This window comes from Anolis sagrei, chromosome 3, assembly GCF_037176765.1.
Source record: "Anolis sagrei isolate rAnoSag1 chromosome 3, rAnoSag1.mat, whole genome shotgun sequence".
Lineage (NCBI taxonomy): Eukaryota > Metazoa > Chordata > Lepidosauria > Squamata > Dactyloidae > Anolis > Anolis sagrei.
In genome coordinates this window covers 126,785,554-126,811,663 of record NC_090023.1, presented here as the reverse complement: position 1 = coordinate 126,811,663, position 26,110 = coordinate 126,785,554, and the positions used below count along the sequence as shown (strand labels likewise).

At 41.5% G+C, this 26,110-nt stretch overlaps 2 protein-coding genes across 3 annotated transcripts in view; one reads left to right on the top strand and one right to left on the bottom strand.

Annotated features, from left to right (window-relative positions):
* DNAJC3 (DnaJ heat shock protein family (Hsp40) member C3) overlaps positions 1-5,338 on the bottom strand; it is a 40,687-nt gene extending 35,349 nt beyond the window's left edge. The window contains exon 1 of the mRNA XM_060769486.2: positions 5,142-5,338. Coding sequence (XP_060625469.2) covers positions 5,142-5,223 — 82 coding nt within the window. The 5' untranslated portion in view covers positions 5,224-5,338. The remainder of the gene's footprint in view (positions 1-5,141) is intronic.
* A 7,428-nt stretch (positions 5,339-12,766) lies between these two features.
* DZIP1 (DAZ interacting zinc finger protein 1) overlaps positions 12,767-26,110 on the top strand; it is a 37,970-nt gene continuing 24,626 nt past the window's right edge. For both annotated transcript variants that reach the window (XM_067466876.1, XM_060769487.2), the window contains exons 1-4: positions 12,767-12,864; positions 18,784-19,468; positions 22,645-22,729; positions 24,630-24,754. In XM_067466876.1, coding sequence (XP_067322977.1) covers positions 19,007-19,468; positions 22,645-22,729; positions 24,630-24,754 — 672 coding nt within the window. In that variant the 5' untranslated portion in view covers positions 12,767-12,864; positions 18,784-19,006. The remainder of the gene's footprint in view (positions 12,865-18,783; positions 19,469-22,644; positions 22,730-24,629; positions 24,755-26,110) is intronic.

Below are 26,110 nucleotides of genomic sequence, written 5' to 3'. Positions count from 1 at the left end.
ACTACAGGGAATACCATTGCCTTAACTATGCGGATCTTCGTTGCCAGTGTGATGTCTCTACTCTTTACTATGTTATCGAGATTGGTCATTGCTCTACTCCCAAGAAGTAAGCGCCTCCTAATTTCCTGGCTGCAGTCTGCGTCTGCAGTAAACTTTGCACCTAGAAATACAAAGTCTGTCACTGCCTCCAGGCTTTCTCCCTCTATTTGCCAGTTATCAATCAGTCTGGTTGCCATAATCTTAGTTTTATGTTTAACTGCAACCCAGCTTTTGCACTTTCTTCTTTCACATTGATTAGAAGGCTCCTCCACTCCTCCTCACTTTCAGCCATCAAAGTGATATCATCTGCATATCTAAGGTTGTTAATATTTCATACATATTCAATGATTTTTTTTAAAAAAAGTAATAGAATCACCATTTAAAAGGCTAAAAATTAAAATTAGCACATAGCTGGAGCCAGTTTTTCAAGATGTCCTAGTATGAAAGTATAGTCCTAGTATGAAAGACATCATCTGGGAGAGCTATAATTTTTTAAATTTTCTAATTATTTTTAGGAGCATTTAGGAGCATTATGGGTAGCATTGACATGTTTCATGCCATTCTTTTATAAAGCCCTTTCAAAGTAATTAAAAAGTAACAAAAACAGGAAATTATCTAATGAATAAGGAGAAAAGCAGGGTAGAAATGTTGTAAATAAATAATAAATAAAAATTAATTTTGCTACACAGTAATCAGTGACCTTTAGTATTTACCCAATTTGAGTTGCCAGATGTTATTGAATGACAATTACACCATCCAGGCTTGGGATAATGAGGATTTCAACCCAACAGTACTTGTAGCTCCAAGGCTGGAGAAAGTTTAAAGAGCATTTTAAAGTTAGGCTTCATATTCAAAAGCCTTATATCTAAATACAAACCCGACTCTCTGGACTAAACAGAAGAAATTGAAGATGTTATTGTATCACAATTATCATTAGGTCTAGTAATGGTATCTAATCATGAGGAATACAGGAGTTGTAGTCCAGCATCTGGCGGACTACATAAAATGACAAGGTAGTGGGCCTTGACTTTGACACATGTGCTGTAGAATGATTGCAGTTCGACACCTCTTTAGCTGACATCGATCAGTGCTACGGAATTATAGGAATTGTAGTTTTGCAAGGTCTTTAGCATTCTCTGCCAATGGGTGCTGGTGCCTCACCAAACTACAAATCCCAACATTCCATAACATTGAACAGAGGCAGTTAAAATTTGTCGAAGTTCATTAATTCTACAGTGAAGATGCAGGCCTAACCCTTTCCTTGATGAGCGAACTTGGTAATGTAGGAAATATCACATGTGGAGCAATACCACACAAGGCCTAAATACTATAAAAGCACTAGATCTCACCTGATCTTGAATGCTAAGCAGACCTGGTTAGGACCTGGATGGGAGACCATCTTCCAAGTACCAGGTGCTTTCAACAAGGGCTTCTTCAATTTTTCAGACTGCTTATGGCCCAGAAATGTTTTATGTGACTCCAGGTATATGGGTACATAAATTAGTGATAAATTAGTGATATTTACTTATGATAAATCAGCATTTGCAAGGCTTACTAGATAGGTTAATTTTCCTTTTTGTGAAGTACAGCTGAAGCATCATTTACAGAGTCCATGGTAAACACTGCACGACATATTCATGTAAATGTCTAAAACAGCCACTAGGTGGCATCCAGAAATCTTTTACTGTTGCCAATTTTTTCAGGATCCCAACATTGAGCTGAGGAGACTCCGTTTGGGATCACAACCCACAGTTTCAGAAACAGTGCTTTCAACTACATTTCAGAGGAATGACCTGGCAAATCATCTCTTAGTATGTCTTGCCTAAGAAAACCCTATAAAATTCATAGAGTTGCAATATATCAACATATTCTGAATATTACTACTAGAATATTGGTCTTTAATACACTTCTTTGAAAGTATCACTGATTCTATCCAATTTCCTTAGCAATAATTTAAAATACAATTGTCTGTATTTCACAGAAGCCGAAATGAACTACCAGTAAATAGAACAATAAGTTTATTAAACTTAACTTGATAGCTGCCTTTGCTTGAGGAGTGGAGAAGGTATGTTTTTTTAAATTTTATTTATTTAAAGAGGGGTAACATTTATTTGTTAGTTTTAGTTGGCAAGGGAGGGGCTGTAACAGGGTAGAAAAATCATGGGGATATTTTTACATATGATTTTTTTAAATTGCTGTTTTCTATTTTAGTGCCTGGGTTTTTTTAAATTTATGAGATTTACTTTTATTTACATTTGAAGATCTAATTAAAAAGGTTTATGTGCTTAGCATTACAAAAAAGTAAAGTAACAGCAAGAAAAAATACTCCCATCATATAGAAATTAAGACTAAATTGGGAAATAAAAAGGGATCTCTAAGGGCCCTTCCACACAGTCCTATATCTCAGAATATCAAGGCAGAAAATCCCACAATATCTGCTTTGAGCTGGGTTAACTGAGTCCACACTGAGATAATGTGGGTTTTTCTACCTTGATATTCTGGGATATAGGGCTGTGTAGAAGGGCCCTTAGTTATATGAGTCAATAACTGTGGGATTTTACTCAGCTGTGTAGAAGGGTCTAATATAAGAGAAAGTGGAATACCACTTTGAGTCTAAAAGAGAAAAGCTATATATAAGTAGTAATAATAATCTATTTAAATAAAATGTAATGTTCATTTGTGGGTTTGACATAACTCAAAAACTGCTGGATAAATTGACACAAAATTTGGACACAGTACACCTATCACACCAACAAGTGACCATCACTCATAAAAACACTGAAAAACACAATAGAAGGGACTTAAAAGGCCAAAAAAGCAAAAAGACGCTACAGGGCATGCCCAAAAACAACTCCCCTGGCAAACAAAACACACAAAAGCATATCCACACTCTCTTTCGGACTACAGCTCCCAGCATCCTCTAAACCAGGCCCTTTAGGAGAGGAGGATGATCCAAATGCACCGCTTCCAAGATACAAGCTTTCTTCTCCTTGGATTTCTTTGAGAGCATCCCAATCCCTGCATATTTCCAATTTCCTATTCCTGGACTGCAACTCTCAGCAATCCCCCAGATAGATTCAGATGGAGATAAATAGGTAGATATAGATCGATTGATCAAGAGGACTGCTGGGAGTTGCAGTCCAAGAATAAGTAGAGAAGGAAGAAAAGGGAGAAAGGGGAAGGGAAAGAAAAGGGGGGAAGGAAAGGAAAAGGAAGAGAAGGAAGAGAATGAAATAAAAAAGGGAAGGAAGGAAAGAGGGAGAGGAAGGTTGGCCACAGCAATGCGTGGCGCGTACAACCAGTAATATCAAAACAAAGACATTAATCAAAGCTATTACTACTGCAAGACTATATGCATTATGAAAGTAATGTTAATATAGTATGGTTGTTATTATATTATTCTTTGGTATTATGTAAGTTGAGCATCATGGCCCAAAACAACCCTCATAGCCACATGACGGTCTCTCTTGTCCACAAAAGGAAGGAAGCTGAGAAACTAACAGGATCTCACTGTAACTTTTGTAACTTTCTGAATGTTTGCTAACCGTTTATGTGCTAAGAGGCCACACATTATATTTGCACTACAAATCCGTATTCATGGACCTCAGAACTTACTCACACTAGCAAGCCTTGTCTTACACGTGATCCTCCAACTCAGAGTTTTTATGTCACTTTCCTTTGATGTTCAAAAGACCTTCAATAACATCATCCCATTGTTACGATTGATATTCCCATTTTACATATAAAGCAGCAAGACCAGAAGTCATTGTCGTCTGAGAATGAGAATGACGTTGGAAGAGATTGGGGCGAAACAAGGAAGAAGGATGTCAACTGGGCACTCCCTTAGGTGAACGGCTGAAATCCTAAACACTTACAGGGAACAGGATTCAAAGACATGGGTGCATCTGCACTGTTAATGCAGTATAGTATCACTTTAACTGCTATGATTAAAGTGGTATCGTCCTGGGAGTGAAATCCTGGGAGTTCTAGTGTGATGAGGCACATAGAAAAACTACAATTCCCATGATTCCACAGCACTGAGCCATGGCAGTTAAGTGGCACCAAAATGCATCCATTCTAGAGCAGGCCTGGGCAAACTTTGGCCTTCCAGGTGTTTTGGACTTCAACTCCCACAATTCCTAACAGCCGATAGGCTGTTAGGAATTGTGGGAGTTGAAGTCCAAAACACCTGGAAGGCCAAAGTTTGCCCAGGCCTGTTCTCAGGTATAGATGGAATCATAGGAGTTATAGTTTTATAAGGCCTTTCCCTGCTTGCTGGTGCCTCCCATAAGGTCATAGCATTGAGTCATGCCAGTTCAAGTGGTGTCAAACTGCAATAATTCTACAGTGTGGATGCACTCATACATAGGAATCCTATCGCACATCTCAAGTCTCTTCCTGAGCCTTTCCAGGACCAGGAAGAAGTCCTGCTTCCTAATGTAGACTTCACACCATGTAACTATAGCACTTTGAAAACATCTGACGCAACGCTGGGATTTGTATTTGGCGAGGGAAACAGAATCCCCCAGAGTTTCCCAAGCTCTGGCCTTCTGAGTGTTTTGGACTTCAGCTCCCAGAATCCCTCACCACTAGCCACAGCAGCTGAGGCTTCTGGGAGTTGAAGTCCAAAACACGCTTAAGACCAAAGTTTGTCAAATCACCGAATACTATTAAAACTTTCAGGCAAAGAAGTCTTAAGTTATTATCATTCGTCAAATTTCAGAGCCTAGAATTCCACGGGAAACAGCCAAGGGAGTTAAAGCGGTATCAAAGTGCTATAAATGTGAGGTGTGGGCACATCTATACCATACCACGAAGACTCCACTTTAACTTGGGTTTTGTACTTTGGGGAAGTTTGGTTTTTTGCCAGACCTTGTAAAACTACATTTCCCAGGATGCCATAGCAATGAGCCATGGCAGTTAAAGTTGTGTCAAACTGCATTAAGTTCTACAGTGTAGATGCACCCTAGACCTCAATCCACACATTCAGGGAGCGACCCCAAAAGGCTGACAGAGGATAAAGGCAAATGCAGTCTAAGTTAACCTTGTCCCAATTGATTTCCCAGGAAAAGAACCCCTCTCCCCCTTCCCAGCCTCCTCACCCTCAAAGTGGAGGTCCCACAGCGTCAAGAGTAAGGGCAGCGCCGAGGCCAGCTTGTGCACGCAAGCCCGGGGAGAGACCATTGCTGCGTTCCCACGTGCGCCGCCCGACCCGCGTCAAAGTGGAGTTCGGGACTCTTCAACTCTCTCAACATTCTCAGCCAGGTTCCTGGGGCTGGGTCGTGGGAGCCGCTGATTGGCCGCGCCGCCTCAAGCCCCGCCCCCGGCTAGGGGAACGTGGAGAGCAGGAGAGCCCATGGTCAGCGGGCCCCGCCCCCTCCTCCCCGGGCATGCGCGTTAGGAGGCGTTGAAGCCGGCGCGGACGGACGTCAGCTTGCCCTCTCTTGGGAATGAAGTTCCTTTCAAGCTCTGTGACGTCAAGGAGGGCGACACCAGGGCGCTACTTTTGAAAGTTTGACGGTGTTTGCTTCCAAGTTGCACAGAATAAGTCTTGAAATAACAATGGTTGCCTCTACACTCTAAATTAATGCAGTTTGACACCACTTTCACTGCCATGATATCATGGGAGTTGTAGTTTTACAAGGCATTTAGCTCGTTCTGCCAAAGAATGTTGGTGCCTCATCGAACTACAGTCTATTCTGCCTTGGTTAGACCAGACCTGGAATATTGTGTCCAATTCTGCGCACCACAATTGAAGAGAGATATTGACAAGCTGGAAAGTGTCCAGAGGAGGGCGACTAAAACGATCAAGGGTCTGGAGAACAAGCCCTATGAGGAGCGGCTTAAAGAGCTGGGCATATTTAGCCTGAAGAAGAGTAGGCTGAGAGGAGACATGATGAGGGCCATGTATAAATATGTGAGAGGAAGCCACAGGGAGGAGGGAGCAAGCTTGTTTTCTGCTGCCCTGGAGACTAGGAAGCGGAATAATTGCTTCAAACTACAAGAAAGGAGATTCCATATGAACATTAGGAAGAGCTTCCTGACTGTGAGAGCCGTTCAGCAGTGGAACTCTCTGCCCCGGGGTGTGGTGGAGGCTCCTTCTTTGGAAGCTTTTAAACAGAGGCTGGATGGCCGTCTGTCGGGGGTGATTTGAATGCAATATTCCTGCTTCTTGGCAGGGGGTTGGACTGGATGGCCCATGAGGTCTCTTCCAACTCTTTGATTCTATGATTGTACAAACCCCAGAGTTCCATAGCAGTTAAAGTGGTGTCAAACTGCACTCATTCTCCAGTGTAGATGCATCCCTTTGGGATGGTGACCTCATTCAGAAAAAAAATGTTCCATATTGTGGGATTTTAGAATACTGATATATCTTGGAAATGTCTAAACACAAACTGCTTTTACAATTTAAACGCACAGCCTGAGAGTAATTTCATACATAATATTTGTGTAACTTTATGTTAAACAAAGCTTGTACATCTTAAAGCATAAGAAAGCAAAGGTGTTTCTATCTCAGCCAGCCATTTGGACTGTTTAGGAATATTTCGGAATTCAGGATCAAGGGCTCTAAACTTGTATTCTTAATACAAAGTCTCCGTCCAGGAAAATTACATACAAACTCATAAGAAATCAATGGGATGTGATTAACTTATATCACACTAACCTCATTCGTTTCAGAAAGACTTGAGGGTAGCGATTTTGTTGGAGATCGCAACCTTCTCAAGCCTCCTCTATTTAATGTTATGTCTGTTTATAATGTGTCGTTTTATTTCCCAAAGTGTATGTCTACTTTGTATTGTCGAAGGCTTATGTCTACTTTGGTTTGCAGTTTCCTTAGCTCTATATACTTGAGGCAGTGCGAGGGGCTGCAGATCACGGGACTGTTTATAATGCATTTTAAACATGATAATAGTTGAGGAATGACAGCTAAGTCTTGAGTCAGCTTGAGTACAGAAGTCTGTTTTTCAGTCAGATGTCAATGTAGAAAGTTAGAAAACTGTTGAAGCTTGAATTCTTCAATAGTAGACTGTTATGAAAGAGAACTGTACAGAACAATATAGTTTTTGAAAAGACTATTAAAGACAATAAGTTAAAGATACAAACCAAAATGTTTTAAAATTTAACATGACAAGAAATGTGCCTGTATATTTTAGTACATGAAGCTATGAGTAAACAAACAAGCTATTTTTAAAGAAGTCAATTTGAATCTTTGTCTGCTGAGAGCACTTAATAGAAACTATGTGCCTAGCGACCATCCATTACTCAATAAGCTAGAGGAACACCTACATAACTCTGCGAACCAATAGGTTATGATCCTAACAGGTCATGAACCATAATCCCCAGTAGGTTGTGATCCTAACAGGTCATCATCCATTATCCCCAGTAGATTTATTGAGAAACAAACCCTTGGATTTCTGTAGATCTGCGTGGGATTATAGTGTAATTTTCTGGAGAAGGACTGAAATATATCAAGATGTGAAATAGCCTTAAATTCTTTGATATTCATTTTTAAACCAGTCTGTTCTATATTTTAAAATACGTACAACCACTGCTTATTGCCAGGAAACATCCCTTAAAAGCTGTCTTCAACCCCAAAAGGAAGCTCAGGTCCCATCTACACTGCCATATAATGCTGTTGGAAACTTGCATTATATGCTCAGTGTAAACTCATATAATGCAGTTTAACTGCATTGAACTGTAAATCACTTCTGACGTGAGAGAAATGGCCATCTGCAAGGACATTGCCCAGGGGATGCCTGGATGTTTTACCATCCTGTAGGAGGCTTCTCTCATGTCCCTGCATGAAAAGCTGGAGCTGACAGATAGGAGCTCACCCTGCTCCCCAGATTAAAACTGCTGACCTTTCAGTCAACAGTCCTGCCAGCACAAGGATTTAACCCACTGTGCCACCGGGGGCTCCCATTTGCTGCTTACACAAATACACAACCTGTCTTCATTCTGTGGCATATATCCTTTTTACCGGATTAATTCAACTAAACCAGCTTGCAGTTGGAGTCATTAATGTAAGGTAAAGCCAGACTGAATTGTAGTAAACTTGGAAAGAACAAATTTACTACAGTCTGGGAAAATAAAACACCAGTCAATATAAAGTTCAGTTCTTAACAATGTGGTAAAACAAAACACTGGTCAAAGAAAACATATGGAACAACAACTAAAAAGGAGCCATAGAAGACTTCTTCAATACATGATTGTAGTGGCAAGACTGTTGTGTGCCTAGACTTAGAAGAATATATTCATAGCCATGGAGGGAAAATGGTCACTGAATGAGCTACCAGAAATGGATCCAATCTCAATTTGATTCAAGAAAAATCAGTAGAGACTTTTTGAAAAAAGATTGCTTAAAAAGCAGTTTGAAATTACTATATATTTTATTTCTTCTATTCACTTTTTTTCAACATTTCTCCCTGCCTTTTTAAGTTATTACTTGTGAGTGAACTTTTATTGTATTTGGGAAAAAAATAATAAAATAAAAAGGAGCCAATGGTTATTCTAAAAATATTAATGCCACTAATAACCACTAGAGGCCACTAAAATATCCTAATAAATAGTTGTGTACTGAAGGCATTAGTGTTCTATGTATGAACAAGCATTTGTTTGCATGTGCCTTTAATCCCCATGTCAACTTATGGTAATCGTATGGATTTCATAGCAAGACATACTCAGAGATTGTTTTACCATCTTCTTCCTGTGAAATATCCATAGTACCTGGTCTTTGTCCAAGTATTAACCAGAGTTGAACATGTTTGGCTTCCAGGATCAATCAGATGCCTTTAGGATATTTACTGCTGGATAAACAGGACCATGAACTTCACACGGTGTTGCATTTTTGGTGATACTACAATACTACTGCTGGTACTTTGTACTTAGACCTAGAGTTTTCTCCTACATCAACCCCCCCCCCCCCCCCACTCACCCCGCTTACCAGTAGCTCCAACTCAGTATCAGGTTGCCTGTAATTTGATTATTAAATTAACAGATGTACCACTTTTTAGAAAAATTCCAAAATACGATGTGCACAAATTAGCCAGCAAACATCACACTAGCTATCCATGCACATCTACTGACCATGGCATCTGTCAAATATATCCAAGACAGTAACTAAAGTGGCCTAAGTCATCTTCTTGTTTGAAGCAAAAGATTACGGAAACTAATCAGACTAGCAGTTTAATTTTATTTCATCACTAACCGTCCCCTGCCACACATTGCTGTGGCCCAGTCTGTGTATATGTGTTTTGTGTGTGTATATATGTGTATGTATATATGTGTGTATATGTGTATATATGTGGTTTTGTGCATAAGTTGTAATGTTGTTTTTTTAGTTTTTGGCTTTTTAAGTCTCTTCCACTGTATTTTTCAGTGTTTTTATGAGTGATGGTCACTTGTTGGCCTGATAGGTGTATTGTGTCCGAATTTGGTGTAAATTTGCCCAGTGGTTTTTGAGTTTTGTTAATCCCACAAATGAACATTATTTATATAGATTGGGGACCCTCTAACTTTACCTGAAGACAGGTGACAGACATCTGGAACTCATTGCTTTGATCTCTAAAAGTGGAGAACCGCTGCAGCACTATTTCCTCCACTTCATCCAAATGCATTTGTTTTTAACACTAGTGCTCATGCTATCACAGTCCAGTTTTATCGTGTCCTCTGTTGTAGACCAAAGCAACAGAAATAATCTGTATAGAATGGCCATGACATTTTACATGCTTGCTTGTGTTTGCTCACGTAATCTGAAAATGGTCTGAAACTTCAGAATTGTTGTTTGAAACCTTGTTCTTTGATGACCATGTCTCATCACCTCTCATGCCCATGGCCGCCAAGAAGTTTAGAAGGTGTATTGAACAGCCAACATCCTGCACACATTGTACATAAATATGCACCAAACTGCAGTCACTGAGGTCCTGATATCAATGCAACTCATAATGCATCTACTCTGTAGAATTAATGCAGTTCTATAAAGCTATTGTCCTCCCAACCCTGCTCTATGCCTACGAAACGTGGACTGTCTACAGACGTCACATGCAACTCCTGGAACGATTCCATCAGCACTGCCTCCGGAAAATCCTGCAAATATCTTGGGAAGACAAGTGGACAAACGTCAGCGTGCTGGAAGAAGCAAAGACCACCAGCATTGAAGCGATGGTCCTCTGCCATCAACTCCGCTGGACCGGCCACATTGTCCGGATGCCTGACCACCGTCTCCCAAAGCAGTTGCTCTACTCTGAACTTAAGAACAGAAAACGGAATGTTGGTGGACAGGAAAAGAGATGTAAAGATGGCCTCAAAGCCAACCTTAAAAACTCTGGCATAGACACTGAGAACTGGGAAGCCCTGGGAAGAACAGGTGGAAGGTGGTCCCAGTCAGGCCCTCGACCACTGGAGGTCAGCTGTGACCAGTGGTGCTGAAGAATTTGAAGAGGCACAAATGGAGGGTGAAAAAGAGGAACGTGCCAAGAGGAAGCCGTGTCAAGCCAACCCTGACTGGGACCACCTTCCACCTGGAAACCAATGTCCTCACTTCAGGAGAACATGCGGATCAAGAATAGGGCTCCACAGTCACCTGTGGACCCACCACCAAGTCACCACATCTGAAAGGCCATCATTCTCAAGCTACAAGGGATCAACTAAGTAAGTAATAATACAATTTAAAACACTGCATTATATGGCAGTGTAGGTGGGGCCAGTGTCTATATTCCTCATTGATGCAGTTGGAACAAAACAAAACAAAACAAAAAAAAAAGATTTGGGAAGACATAAAAATCCAGAAATTTGCCCAGAATGGTTTTTGTGGCTTTGGAGAAACCAGAAATTGTTTTTCACTATAAAGGCAACTAACAACTATGGGACTGAGCTATTCTGTAGTTCATTCCAGGTTGAGCATCCCTTGTTTGGAAATCTAAAACACTGCAAAATCCAAAAATACCCGCTTGGATGGATTAGCGACACCTTTGCTTTCTGAGGGCTCAATGTACACAAATGTTATGTTATGCACACAACTATATTAAAAATATGGTGTATAACATGACCTTCAGATTATGTGTATGTGGTACATATGAAACATAAATGAATTTAATACTGAGACATGGGACCCGCCTGCACCATTATGTATGTAACTGCAAACGCAGGTCTTCCCAAATTCAAAATGTTTCTGGTCCCAGTCACTTTTAAACTATGAATTTTAACTTTCATTTTATTAATTTGGCAGTGGTATATGCTACCTTGGAGTGTGGTGGAGTCTCAGTCTTTGGAGGTTTTTAAGCAGAGGCTGGATTGCCATCTGTCAGGAGTGTTTTGATTGTGTGTTCCTGTTAGAAGGGAGTTGGTCTGGATGACCCTTGGGATCTTTTCCAACTCTATGATCTTATGAGTCTAGTATTTGTTAAGTGTATTTCAATATATGCATTTCATCATATTATAGTAATCTGTTCAGGCCCATAGCCAGGATTTTGATGGGGGGGGGGGGCGCTGAGGATCTACCCTAGCAAACCTTTTGTATCATTATCCCAATAGGATATATTGAGCATGGTGATCAGATCATGATATGAATAAACATAACAGTTTAAATAATTTACCAGTAAGGCCTTCTTGTGGACCACCATCAGAATTTGGGGGAGGGGGGCTGAAGCCCCTCAAGCCCCCCTTCCCCCGCTACATACCAGAATCTGTTTTAACCACACTGCCCCAAGCTGTGAGGAAAGGCAGAAAACAAATAACATTTAATAATAATAATAATAATAATAATAATAATAACAACACTATGTAACACGATATTTGTTATTTTTGTTATAAACATCATTTCCTAATTGGATCTATCATAAAAACATGGAAAAGGTTTATTAAACTGCAAAAGCACATTTTGCTATATTTGCTATAGTTTTCAATGGGTATCTCATCGAGTTTTAACCAATTCAACATAGTTTGTGGCAGCCAGAAAAACAAATCCTTGGGATCTTGCATTGAAATACTGTTATGTTTATTTTGGTCAACAAGTTTGCCCATGCCTAATATACGAGTATAAGTATGCCCATGCCGGATAGGGTTTCTGATATTATTTTCATTATTATTACAAAGGCTGGGTGGCCATCTGTTGGGGGTGCTTTGATTGTGTTTTTCCTGCATGACAGAAAGGAGTTAGACTGGACGGCCCCCGGGATCTTGCATTGAAATAGTTATGTTTATGTTGGTCAAAACGTTTGCCCATGCCTGACACACACACATACATGCATCATATACTATAGTATGTATATGTGTGTATGTATGTATCAGGCATATAAACATAAGGAACCCCCGGTGGTGCAATGGGTTAAACCCTTGTGCCAGCAGGACTGCTGATCGACAGGTCAACAGTTTGAATCCGGGGAGAGCGGGTTGAGCTCCCCCTGTCAGCTCCAGCTCCCCATACGGGGACATGAGAGAAGCCTCCCACAAGGCTGGTAAAACATCAAAACATCCAGGCGTCCCCTGGGCAACGCCCTTGCAGAAGGCCAATTCTCTCACACCAGAAGTGACCTGCACTTTCTCAAGTCGCCCCTGACACGACAAAAAAGAAAATGCTATGGAATCCCAGGAGTTTCACAAAGTCTTCCATCTTCTCGACTGGGATCCCATAACCCTGGCAGTTACAATGGAGTCCAACTGCTTTAATTCCAGTGTAGAGCGGGAATGAAATCAGAGACCTGAGGGGGAGGGAGGGGGCCGGAAGTCCCTTCCCTGCGGAGGAGGGGGGCGAGTCGGGGCCCGAGCCTTTCCATCGCCGAGGGGTCCCGCGTGGCTGCTCCTTCCTGAGGATCCCGTGCCAGCGAGGTGAGGGAGACCTGGAGCGGCTGCTGGGGGCGCGGGGAAGGGGAAGGTTGGGGGCTCCCCGACCCCAGGGCTGAGTTTGCAGAGCAAGCGCCTAAACACACTGCTTCTCTTTGTAAGGGGTGGTCGCTCCTCTCTCCCATCATCACCCCCCCCCCCCCAAATCCGTGGAGAGTTCTTTCTTTCAGAAGGAACGTTTTCCTTGCGTGGGCCCCTCATTCCTTTGTATTTCTCATTGTGTTTTGGCTCCTTCTTGGGGGTTTCAGAGCCCTGCTTGTCTTTCCCCCACCGGGGGAAAGACAGTAGTTTCAGACTTAGGTTGACCCTGAGCGAGGGCCGGGTAAATGACCTTGGAGGGCCATATCTGGCTCCTGGGCCTTAGTTTGAGGGCCCCTAGTCCAGATTGTCGAATTAACGCGGACTAACACCACTTTAACTGCATCGGCTCCATGCTGTGGAATCCTGGGAGTTGTGGTTTGGAGAGGCACCCCCATTCTTTGGTGGAGGAGAAAGACCTAGTAGAACTACAACTCTCGATATCCTGTGACATCGAGCCCTGACAAGGGGTGCCAAACTGCACATATTGCGCAGGCAGGGTCTACACTGTCATATAAAATCCAGATTATCTGCTTTCAACTGGATTATATGGTAGTGTTGGCTTCAACTGGATTATATGGTAGTGTTGGCTCATATAATCCGGTTCAAAGCAGATTATGTAGATTATCTGCTTTGATGATCTGGATTATATGGCTGTGTAGATCCAGCCACAGTGTAGGTGCACCCCATTCTTCTCACATTCTCTAAGGGTGCATCTACACCAAGCATGGGCAAAGTTTGGCCCTCCAGGTGTTTTGCACTTCAACTCCCACAATTCCTAACAGTTGAGGTGCAAAACACCTGGAAGGCCAAACTTTGCCCATGCCTGGTTAACACTGTAGAATTTACGAGTTGACACCACATTTAATTGCCATTGTCCAATGTTATGGGATACTAAGAGTTGTCCCTTTTATCTTGTTCTGAGCCTTCTCGGCCAAAGAGTATTGAAGCCTCACCAAACTACAACTCTCATGCTTCGATAGCATTGAACCCTGTCAATTAAAGTGGTGCCAAACTACATTAATTCTGCAGTGTGAATGCAGCTGAAAGGTACTTTAATGTCAGCCCCAATCCTCTCTGTGGGGATCCAAAATCAGCCCCAATATAGTCAAAAGAATTGGCAAGTTCATTTGTGGAAGACTTTTCTGTCTTTGAGCCAGAATGAATGGAATGAGCAATTTGTGCTCCTGAAAACTTAAGGGATTAAGATTGCCACCATTCATCACAGTCATTGGTTAATTAATGCACTTACTTGAATATATATATTAGTGTTGTGCTTGAACGTTGTGTTTTGGAGCCAATCTAAACCTGATTGATTGCACACTATGTTAATTCCATGAAAAAGGAACTGAAAAACAGCATCCTATTATAAATAGTAAGGCCTATTGAACCCAATGGGACCTAAGTCCCATGTACTTACTCATAAACCTGTGTGGGACTGTTGCCTAAAGGTAATATTTTCTTTTAAATTTGTATTGAAAGCTAGAAAAACTTGTATGATTTTCTAATGAGACACAGGCTGCTCAGCCAAAACTAATTAGGTTTTCTCTACACTGACAAAAAAAATCTGTTTGGCACCACACTTTCTCAGTTAGTATTGGCCCTGCAGTGATCCTGTTAATGTCACAAATATCACACATGTAGTGAAATTGCCATAGCTGATCACACATTTCCACTAAGTACCAAACTTAGCTTACTGTTAGAGGACAGCCCACATGTCCAAATTTTCACATTATTTTCAGCCACATGGTTGTGGACCCTTTGTTTTTTGTTCCACACCATGCATGTAAATACACTTTTTTCTGTTAAGCAGAGGTGTATTCATACCAATATGAGATAGAGAGTACTAAAGCTAACAGCATTAATAAATGACAGTGGGCAGTTATGCCAGCTTGATATTTTAGTTGGTCAAGACAATTTAAGGTCTGAAGCAGTGGTATCAAACTTGTGGCCCTCTAGGTATTTTGGAATTCCTAGCAAGGTGCCTAGAGCTTCTGAGAGTTGGAGTCCCAAACATCTGGAGAACTATATGTTTGACACCTATAGCTCAAATAAATAAAATTAAGTACTAATACATTATTATTCATAGGCTGCACACTAGAGCCACAAACATTCAACAGTAGTTTCAATAAATCTATGCTAATTGGAACGGGAAACTGGATTTAGGCCTTAAAGCAAAATCCAAATAGCAACTTTCAGATCACAAACTGTTGGTCCTCTCAAAAGTGGTTTGAACTGAAGTGATATCCAATACGAGTTTCTAAATGTATCCATGTTTGTGCCCATTTTTTTTGCATTGTTCTATATTATATATTTATTTGATTGTCCATGTTCTCTAAACAGCTCACAAAGCAAATGCAATACTCAAATATGACTTTTAAAATAAGCCTGTATTGAAACCAAAGTACATCAGTATCTTATGGCATCTTAAAGAATAACAACACATTTATTATGCCGTCATGTCATAAACTTGCAGTCTGCTGTTAGGTGCATGAAGTGTTTCTAAAATTACAGGTGGAGGCGTGAAATGCAGAATACGAAATCACAGAATTTAAGCTGAAAACCCTATAACAAAAACATTTTCCAGTGGTGGTGGCAAGCATAACCAGGGTGCCACTGTCAAAAAGGGAATTTCACTTGATCTGACAAGAATACTTAGAGCATATATAACCTGTGTAGAAAGCAAAGAGGCACTGCTGGCAAGTCATTGTATATATAGTATTGAAAGAGAAGCCCGTGAATAAGTCACTCTAGATTACGGGAAATGGGGGATAAAGTTGACATGTGGTTTGCTGCAGCATCTGATCTGTACTTACATTAACATACTATCTAGATCTTAATCTACAGTGACATTGGCCACATGAAATCTGTTAATCTTTGAGATGCCATAAGACTGTTCTTTTCACTGCACCAATTAAAACAGCGACCATCTGGAAGTTGATGCTTAGCTGACGGTATTTACTTAAAGTCAGTGTCAATGTCATATATCTTCTAAATGTGGTTGTTGTTGTGTGCCTTCAAGTCATTTCCTAAGGTGAAGCCATCATAGGCTTTTCCTGGCTAGATTTATTCAGAAGGGGTTCACCACTGCCTCCCCACATTGGCCACCGGCTCTCCTAAATTTTGTCTTAAAAACAAAACTGAGCATGTTTTATATTTCTGAAATGATATTACACGTTCCAAATTCTTAATTTAAAGACAATTTTACAGACTACTTTCATCATGCATCAAAGAACTGGAAGGGCTTCAAGGGCCAACTAGTCCATTCCTTGCCACCCAAAAATATATAACTAAAGCACTCATCCAGCAACTGTGTTGTCGAAGGCTTTCATGGCTGGAATCACTGGGTTGCTGTGTTTTGGGCTGTATGGCCATGTTCCAGAAGCATTCTCTCCTGACATTTCACCTGCATCTCTCCTGACGTTTCGCCTGCATTTTGAGGATGCCTTCCATAGATGCAGGTGAAATGTTAGGAAGAATGCTTCTGGAACATGGCCATAAACCCCAAAAAATTTGCAGCAACCCATCCAACAACTGTTTAAAAACTTCCCAAAAAGGAGGCAGTTTATTCAGATAGCTCTTACAGTATTTATCCTAATGTTCAAGTGGGATTTCTCTTGTAATTTGAACCCTTTGGTTTGTGTTCTTGTCTCTGGACCAGCAGAACGTAATTTCATTCTACCTTCTGTATGACATCCCTTCAAACTGTTAAATATGGCTATCAAATCAGCTTTCATTCTTCTCTTTTCTAAGCTAAACATACTCAGCTCCTTAAGTAGCTCCTCATGGGACTTGGCCTCCAAATTTTTGATAACTTTGGTCACTCTCCTTGGGCACATTCCAACTTGTCAATATCCTCCCAGCAGAATAGGTTAGTGCTACTACATCCCATGGTCTGGATGCTATATTATTGTTGATCAGCCTCAAATTGCATTTGCATCCTGACCAGGTGCCACATGCTGCCATTTATTATTACTTTGTTATCTGGGTTTAATCCAAATCCTGGTGACCCTATTACCTTCATATCCATGCCCGCTATCAGATGAGTCAGAAATAGTTATTTCCCCTCTCCTTTTTCTTGCCCTTTCTCAGTGGTGTCAGAATAGCATGCCCTCTGAAATCACAAAAGCCTTATCTTCCAAACTCATCACTGTCTGCTCCTTGAGCTCACATTTTGACTCAAATTAAGGATCAGGATGCAACTGTTCACGCCCCTCACAATGTGTTCAGCATTTTAGAGAGTGCCTTTAAAGTTCAGATAAAACCCCGGAGCAGATTCACAACTTGAGCCTGAAGTTGACAAAACTGACATCAAAAATATGATTGCAAACATCATACAGAGGCTAATAAAAGCATTGTAGGTTGGAAAAGGGAGTCCTTTAGCAATCCTTACTTCCTGTGTGCTCTTTCAAATCATCACACTAGTTTGGACGAACAATTGAATTTCATAGGGTTTTCTTAGGCAAGGAATTCTCAGAGGAGTTTATTTGCCTGAAATAGAACTAGGACAAAATGTAAGTTATAGCTTCTCTGAATGTAAGGTTGTTATTCCATAGACCAGGCATGGGCAAACTTTGGCCCTCCAGGTGTTTTGGACTTCAACTTCCAAAATTCCTAAAAGCCTCCCAGCTGTTGGGAGCAATAGTTAATACTCCATAAGACAGGAGCGAAATTCAAAACGATCTTAACAGATTAGAGAGATTGGCCAAAACTAACAAAATGAAGTTCAACAGAGACAATTGCAAGATACTCTACTTAGGCAGAAAAAATGAAATGCAAAGGTATAGAATGGGGGGCACCTGACTCAATAGCAGTATGTGTGAAAAAGATCTTGGAGTCCTCGTGGACAACCAGTTAAACATGAGCCAACAATGTCATGCGGTAGCAAAAAAGCCACTGGGATTTTGGCCTGCATAAATAGGAGTATAGTGTCTAGATCCAGGGAAGTCATGCTACCCCTCTATTCTGCCTTGGTCAGACCACACGTAGAATACTGTGTCCAGTTTTGGGCACCAAAATCGAAGTGAGATATTGACAAGCTAGAGTGTGTCCAGAGGAGGGTGACTAAAATGATCAAGGGTCTGAAGAACAAGTCCTATGAGGAGCAGCTTAAAGAGCTGGACATGTTTAGCCTGCAGAAGAGAAGGCTGAGAGGAGACATGATGGCCATGTATAAAATATGTGAGGGGAAGTCATAGGGAAGATGGAGAAGGCTTTTCTGCTGCCCTGGAGACTAGGCATGGAGCAATGGCTTCAAATTACAGGAAAGGAGATTCCACCTGAACATGAGGACTGTTCAGCAGTGGAATTCCATGCCCCAGAGTGTGGTGGAGGCTCCTGTATTTATTTCAAACATTTGTACCGTCCTTCTCACCACTGGGGAGGGGGGACTCAGGGCGGCTTCACAACAAGCACTCATTTGAGTTCTAACCACAATCATAAAACACATTAAAACCAGTTCATTAAAATACATTACATTAAGAAACATTTGGAGGCTTTTAAACAGAAGCTGGATGGCCATCAGTCAGGGGTGCTTTGAATGCAATTTCCCTGCTTCTTGGCAGGGGGTGGGACTGGATGGCCCATGAGGTCTCTTCCGATTCTATGATTCTATGGAGTGTGCTGCCTTGGATTGTAGTGGAGGTGTGTAAACAGAGGCTAGATGGCTATCTGCTGGGAGTGCTTTGTGGCTGCATGAGGTTGGATGGCCCTTGGGGTCTGATCCCACTCTATGGAAGACGACAATGTGTACAAATCATGCCTTGGAGGCACACAGGTACAACAACAGCAGCTCGAGGATACTCTCCTTCTTTTTCTCTGTCTCAGCTCGAAGGCTTGAAGGAGCTGGGCCGCTGGGTTGCCAAGGCAACGCGGGAGACGCGCGCGGCATCGCTAACGAACACCGCTGGCAGGGGGCGCGCGCCCGGAAGAAGAGGAGGAGGAGAAAGAAAGAGCAGGAGCAGGGCGCCCCCATCGTGGGGCGGGAGGGGGGCATGCGGAGCGCCGGCTGCGCTGCCCGCCCGCCCCCGGCGCCTTCACCCTGGAGGCCATGGCTGCGTCACCCCAGCTCCCGACTACGGGCCCGCCGGCCTTCCAGTTCCGCCCGCGGCACGAGAGCCCCGACTGGCGGCGGTTGAGCGCGGTGGACACGGAGCGCGTGGCGGCGGAGCTGGACCTGGCGGCGCTGCAGGAGCACCTGGGCCACGTGACCTACTGCTCGGCCGAGCGCGAGCGCTGCCCGCACTGCGGGGCCCCGCTGGACCCGCTCCTGCTGCGCCTCCTGCGCCTGGCCCAGCTCGGCCTCGAGTACCTGCTCCACTCCCAGGACTGGCTGGCCGCCCAGCTGCGCCTCGCCCGCGCGCGCGCTGAGCGCCTCGACCAGGACTTGGCCCGCGCCGCCCAGCAGGCGCGCGCCCTCAAGGAGGAGGGGCGCCGCCGGAAGAAGGCCCTGGCCGCCCTCCAGCAGGCCCTCGCCCACGCCGCCGGCCCCGCCCACCCTCACCCCCACCAGGTGAGCCACGCCCCCTCGTGTCCTGAGCGGGCCCTACCTAGGCCATGGGCGGAAAGACCGAGGTGGAAGGGGCCAGGGGATACCCCCCAAGGCTGCATTTCAGAGGAAGGAATAGGCAAAACCACCTGTGAGTAGTTTCCAAGATAAAGGCAGTTCTTGGATGCTACTCAGTGCTTGGGTGGGACATCCCCAATGAATGCCAGGTGTCATAACCCGGTAGTTCCCGACCACTTTGAGCAGAGACCACTCTCCAACATTAGCACCAAAAGGGTTATAAATCGGTTTTTGGTCAACTTTAGATTCTGATTGGTTACTTGAGGTGCTGATTGAGAAAATTGCACTGGATAGACCACATCAGCTCTAGTTTCTGATACAGAACATATGCCATCCTGTAATCGCCATCTGCTCACCCACAGAAAACCATATTTAATAATCTTGAGCTGATGTGGTAATAGTAATCTTTTGTGGGTAGTCAGCTTCTCCTCTCCTGACATCCCTGTTGCCTTAGTACTATAAGAGGGTTTTGCGAGGCCAATTGCTCTCGTCGTGTGGTTTTGAGGTAACAGTGTCATACAGAACATATGCCATCCAGTAGTCACCATCTGCTCGCCAACATATTTAATAATCTATAGCTGTTGTTGTCTTATCCAATGCAATTTTCTGAATCAGCACCCCAAATAACCCCAGGAACAGATCTAAAACCAAAAACAACAAGCCACCCTTGCTTCCAGGTGCCACATGGGGAAGGGGGGAGGAAGAAGAGAAGCAGCAGTCAGGAGTCTTGTTGTGCCTTTTGTGGGTAGCCAGCCTGTCCTCTCCCTACATCCCTGTTGCCTTGGCACTATAAGAGGGTTTCGCAAGACCAGTCGCTCTCGTTGCAACAGTGTAATGGTGAGGCCGGAGACCATATTTTAGTTTTTGCAGATCACTGGTGGTTCATGGACCACAGGTTAGGAACTACTGCCATAAGCTATATTTCAGAGGAAGGAACTGACATCCACCTTGCCTAAGACAACCCAATATGGATTTCTGTTTCCTCACCTGTAAGGTATTCATTGGTTATTTCCCATCCAAGGACTGATCTTAGAAGCTAAGCAGAGTTTTTAGGGCACTTAGATGTAAGATACATCATTGCGTACCAGATCCGTTGGACAGTATTTCAGAGGAAGAAACTAGCAAAATGCCATCTGGGTGCCCCATGCCTATGAAAAATTGACATGGAGTCTATTTTGCCACCTGTAAGATATTTTTTGGCCATCAGTAATTCAAGTACTAACCAGGCCGAGCTTGCTTAGTTTCCAAGATCCGACTTGTGATTAAAACATTATCACATATGATCTGTATTTATTTATGAACATTGAGGCTCTTTCAGAAACTCAATAAGTGTTTCATCTCCATCAAGCATAAAGCACTAATGTACCATATGCTAAAGTTATTGCATGGCGAATAAGCCATGCAACCACTGGGGCAAGTGTGGCAGTTTTGACATGGGAATTGGGTTGGATAATGATATTTCACAGCTGATTTAATACATTAAGGCTTGGTGTGCTTCAGCTGAAGATTCCTGTTGCTTGTTGACATTTTCCTGGCACTCACTGCCTGTAATCTAGGCTTTGTGTGTCCTTGCATTTATCCAGCAAAAATGTAACTTAATTATTTATGCCCATGGTTGCTGTTTTTTAGGGCATTTATATTTAATCATAAAGCAGCTATCAGTAGCTGGATTTTAAATAGTAGATGAGAGTTGGGAATTCAGATCAGATCCAGATTCTGCTCAACACATTCTTAGACTGACATTTTTAGCTATTTAATGTATTTAACATCAGCCAACTCTCAGTGAGCCAACTGAAGTTCCTTTATGATGAAGCATGCCGAGGAGCATCAGAATCACAGCTCTATCCAATGTCTCTTCTGTGACCACCTGCATTGGCAAAAATCATTTCGTTGCTCCAATGTTCTGCCCCCAATCTCACACTGAAGTACCAGAAGCCCTCACTTCATCAACTTTCCTAACTTTCAAATAGGAATAGCCCCTTTCATTATTATTATGTCATGTTATTAGAGCTATAATGATCTTTTCAATGAGTTACACAATTTTTGAAGTAAGTTATAGGATCAATGGAATGATTATTTTTATGTGTCTTGATAGCCTGCTTTAGGATGCAAGTGCCACATGGTCAACTAATTAGGATGAAGTTTCAGGAATGATCTGGAGTGAATAATTAGTAGACCACCTACTGGCACCCCTATCCTAATATTCCTGGCTTTTAATGTTTTCCCAGGGTGAAGTGGGATACAAAGGGACACAGAATGCTACCTTTAAAAAAACTCTTGAATATTTCAAGTTTTATTTTTCTTTTTAAAAAGATATGGCAAAACAAATTTCAAAAATAAATTTTCAGGGGTGCCCCCCCTCCCCCAAATGGGTACCTTTATACGCAACACAGGATATCCACCAGATATTATGGACCACAGCCCCCATATTCTTTAACCAATGGCTTTGCTGAGTGGAGATTCTGGGAAATGAAGTCCAAAACATCTGGAGGGTTAGATGTCCTTTACCAGCAGCAGAAAACAAGCTTTGAATAAATACTGAGCAGTAAGTACTATGATGCCCCCATCAAAAGGCTGCCTTTTAATGTCGGGAAGGCAGGACTCCTGGCCCAGAACACCTTCTGCTGCTTACCCTTTCAGCAGTTAAAGTTTGGAAGTCAGGGACTAAACAAAACAAAACAAAAGTGAGAGACAACACAGAATGAAGTACTTCATTGAGTGATCCCTAGCTAAGAAGTGAGGTCTGCCTCTGAATCTTCCATCATTGTCCGTCCCATAAGCAGTTCCACTACAGTTCTATGGCACTTTGAATGACTTTTCAGTACCTGGTAGTTAACATTGCATATATACACAAGAACATAAATAAACTGGTAAAAATAACTATGGGATTGGAGACTTGGGCGTCTTTTGAGCTGTACTAGTTGATACTAAAATACAAGGAAATGCACTCTTTTATCTGTTTATCCTAAATCAAACAGTATGGCTTAGATATCAAGAGAATGAATACCAGCACATGGTTAAGAATGTACTATAAACATGTGTTTAAACTTAGATGACTTATTTTGCAAGCATACTTGTAGGGTTGCTATATCTATTTGACAAAATGTCCTTTTATTTTGCAGTGCCAATTTTGTGACAAAGCTTTTATGAACTCTTCTTTCCTGCACAGTCATTTGCAGCGTCGCCATTCAGGAGAATCACAGTTTGGTGAGTTTTGTAAGGAAATAAAAAGTGTCTTCAAAATGAGATGAACAGTTCATTTGTGAGGTTTGAATAAGTCTCACATGTATGGCAAAAGTGCTCAAGAATTTTGTGATATAGAAGTAACCATGCAAATCCCCCTCCCACTCACATCTGGAAGGCAATTTCAGAGTATGTATCAATGTATATCAAGTGCAACCCCCCCCCCCCGTGAATATTAATCTGCATGTGTAAAATTAAAATGTACAAAACAGCCTTTGCTTAATTATCTCAAAGGAAAACAATATTTTCAAATCCTTAAGTTGTTCTATAGCTAAAGTGTCTCTTTTATCACAGGTATTCCTTTGCTTATGACATTCCTCAATTTACACTGCAGCAATTAGCTACTAAAGTTCCTAAATGTATACTGCTAGAAATAGCATCAATTTTCTTTTCTGTGATATAATTGGGTTTGCAATCACTTTACTCCTCGTTCTAATGATTTGGAAGCACCTGCAGAAAGCTCTGTCTCTGTTCTGTTTTTTTCTTCTTGGTTTATTTTCATCTCACATTCTAAACTGGAGTTGTTGTCTGATTAAATTACGGAAGATTGATTTTGAGGACTTCCAGTACTAAAATTTTGAGGTGTAATTTTCAGCAACTTGTTTGTTTTCTATTAGTTTAACACTTCTAAAGCAGCAGCGAGGTTGATTTGAATTGCCTGCCCTGGCAATGCTCATCCTAAGTATTTCTTTCTTCAGGGTTGTGGTATGAAAAAACTACGTATTTATAGCAAAAAAACAAACAAAAAAACAAAAACAAAAAGGAAATGGACAGATCGAATTAGCTAATGCTTGTGACATCAACAGTTCAGTCCACACACTGCGATAAAATAAATGTATATATAATACTCATACAGTCTGTTGTCTTATCAGTGGAGTAATGAATCTGTTCTGTTTTTGTTTGTTTTGTAAAAAGATACATTTAAGGAACTATCTAAGGTGCTGAATCTGTTTAACCCCATGGTTAAATCACCTTACTAACATGGAAACTCTTGCTGTCTGAAAGTCACAGAATGTAGGAGACATCTATTTACATGTTTAGCATTACCAGATAAGTGTAAGTTTTTTAAACTTCAGATCTCAGAATTTCTCAGCTATCACAGCCAGTTGTGATATGATTTAAAAATAACTTTTCAAAGCTTTGCTAGGATATGTACATTCTCAATTTAAATGCTTAAGCTGAAAATTCTGAAGTTGAACTTTCTGTAGCAGAAAGGTTGGGCTTTATTTTCTTTTTAAATGTAATGGCAATTTTTAGTTTTGTTAGAGACATGCTAGAATGGTCTGGGTGGGGCTAACTGGAATGTACCAAAGGTAATTTTATTTACCCTATTTTTACACTTCTTTGTGTTAGGTTAATGCAGGCGTGGCTGTTAGGAATTGTGGGAGTTGAAGTCCAAAATACCTGGAGGGCCGAAGTTTCTCCATGACTGGGTTAATGTGTTTAAGCCCACTCATGACAGAGATTTCCTTGCATAATTTATATGTGGAAAGTCTCTGTATCCCCTCAGACATATGCTCCTCAGGGACAGATAACTTTTCACAAAAGCCTGGGGAGTCATAAAAATACTAGTAGTTGGAGAAAGGAATAATTTAAAATCAGATGGAAGCAGTTTGTTTGATCAGCCAGTGACTAGAGAAAATCTTACATTACTCCCTCTTCCCACAAAAAAATGATGCTCAGTAGAGGGCTTCTCCTTGTAATCCTGCATGGTACCGTTTTGATGAATATATACTGCAAAGCACCTGGGATTGCATTTTGCAGACTGGAACTTGGAAAAACTTTCCCTTCAAGAAGACATGTCTTTATCAAAATATAACCAAAGACACATACAAACTAATTTATATATGTGTCTTTTATGTAGATCAGAAGCAAAAAGAACAAACGGATCGATTACAGGAGGAGATCAACAAGCTGAAGGAGCAGTTACAGCACACCAAGTCTCAGTTAGAAGCAGAGCAACATGCTCACATGGCCAAATTGTCTAAGGTAAGGGGCACCCTTGAGAAGTATTTTATTTCAAGAGGCTAGTAATAACATAATAAGCAACAAATTGAGGATGGTGTCCTGTAAGTCATATACATATAGTAGGAATGTTATTTGGCTATATTCCTTTCAGACCTGGCCTAAATACCATAAAAGCACCAGACTCTGTGAGATCTTGGAAGCTAAGGAAGATCAGCCCTAGTTAGTACTTGAATGCAAGACCACCAACAAATGCCACATACTACAGACTGTATTTCAGAGGCGGAATCTGGGCAAAAACATCTCTGAGTATTCTTTGCCTAGCAAAATCTCGTGAAATTCATTGAGTCACCCAGCACAATTCACTGAGATTTCATGTGAGAGTCAGCAGTTTTATAGTATGAGAAGGACCTCTGTTGGTTTGTTATGTTACTTAATGCCAATTGAAACGGTAACTGCAACATTAGCATCTAAATCTCTGCACTAGTGGGCACAATAGACCATGACCAGACAAAACACTCTCCCATCTTGAAAATCTTCTCAGTGGTTCAGAAAGTTATATCCCTGAGCTCTGTTCCAGCCCTTGGTTCAAGGTTGTTAGCATTTTGGTATCCCTACACTCTATTTTAAATCTTTAACCAAGTCTTAAATCTGTTGATGGGCTGTTTTGAAGTTTTTGGGTAATTTTTGAAAATGAAATAAAGAATCAAACATTTAGCAGAAAGTGGTTCCATCTGTAAAAATCTCGGTAAAGAAGTTGATCTGACCTACTCTTTGTTTATTTTTATGTGGGCTGCAAGCTTTTCTTTTCTTTTCTTTTTGTTTGGTCCTCTCTGGCATTTTAGTAATTTTTGTATATTTTCTCTGCACTCTGTTTTGTATATTTTCTCTGCACTCTTTCTTCATTCTGCTATTCGCAATATTTTAAAGTATTTTAATTCTTATTAAAATATTTTGAACTGCTTAAATTTTTTTATTGTTTTTCACATTTAGTTTAAAAGATAATGTGTAAATAAGTAAAGATAAGTAAGGAAATCAATTGCGTAAAAGCTGAGGAGATATGGCTACAGATATGTGTGTGTGTGTATCTGTGTTTGTCTCTGTGTGTGATTGTGTATGCACACTCACACACACACCTACAGTATGACCCCTTTATCTATGTGATCATTTTCTGTGGTTTCCTTTATCCATGTCCATCAAAATATGCCCCCCCCCCCAGGCATTTTCTGGGTCCTCTATGTTCTTCATGGATCCATAAGTCCATTATTTTTATATGGTTTGCTGATATCCATGGTTTCATACAAAGTCCAAGAATGTACATATGTACATACATACAGTAGGTATCCTGAAAGAAATTAAGGTAAAGTCATGCAACTTCTT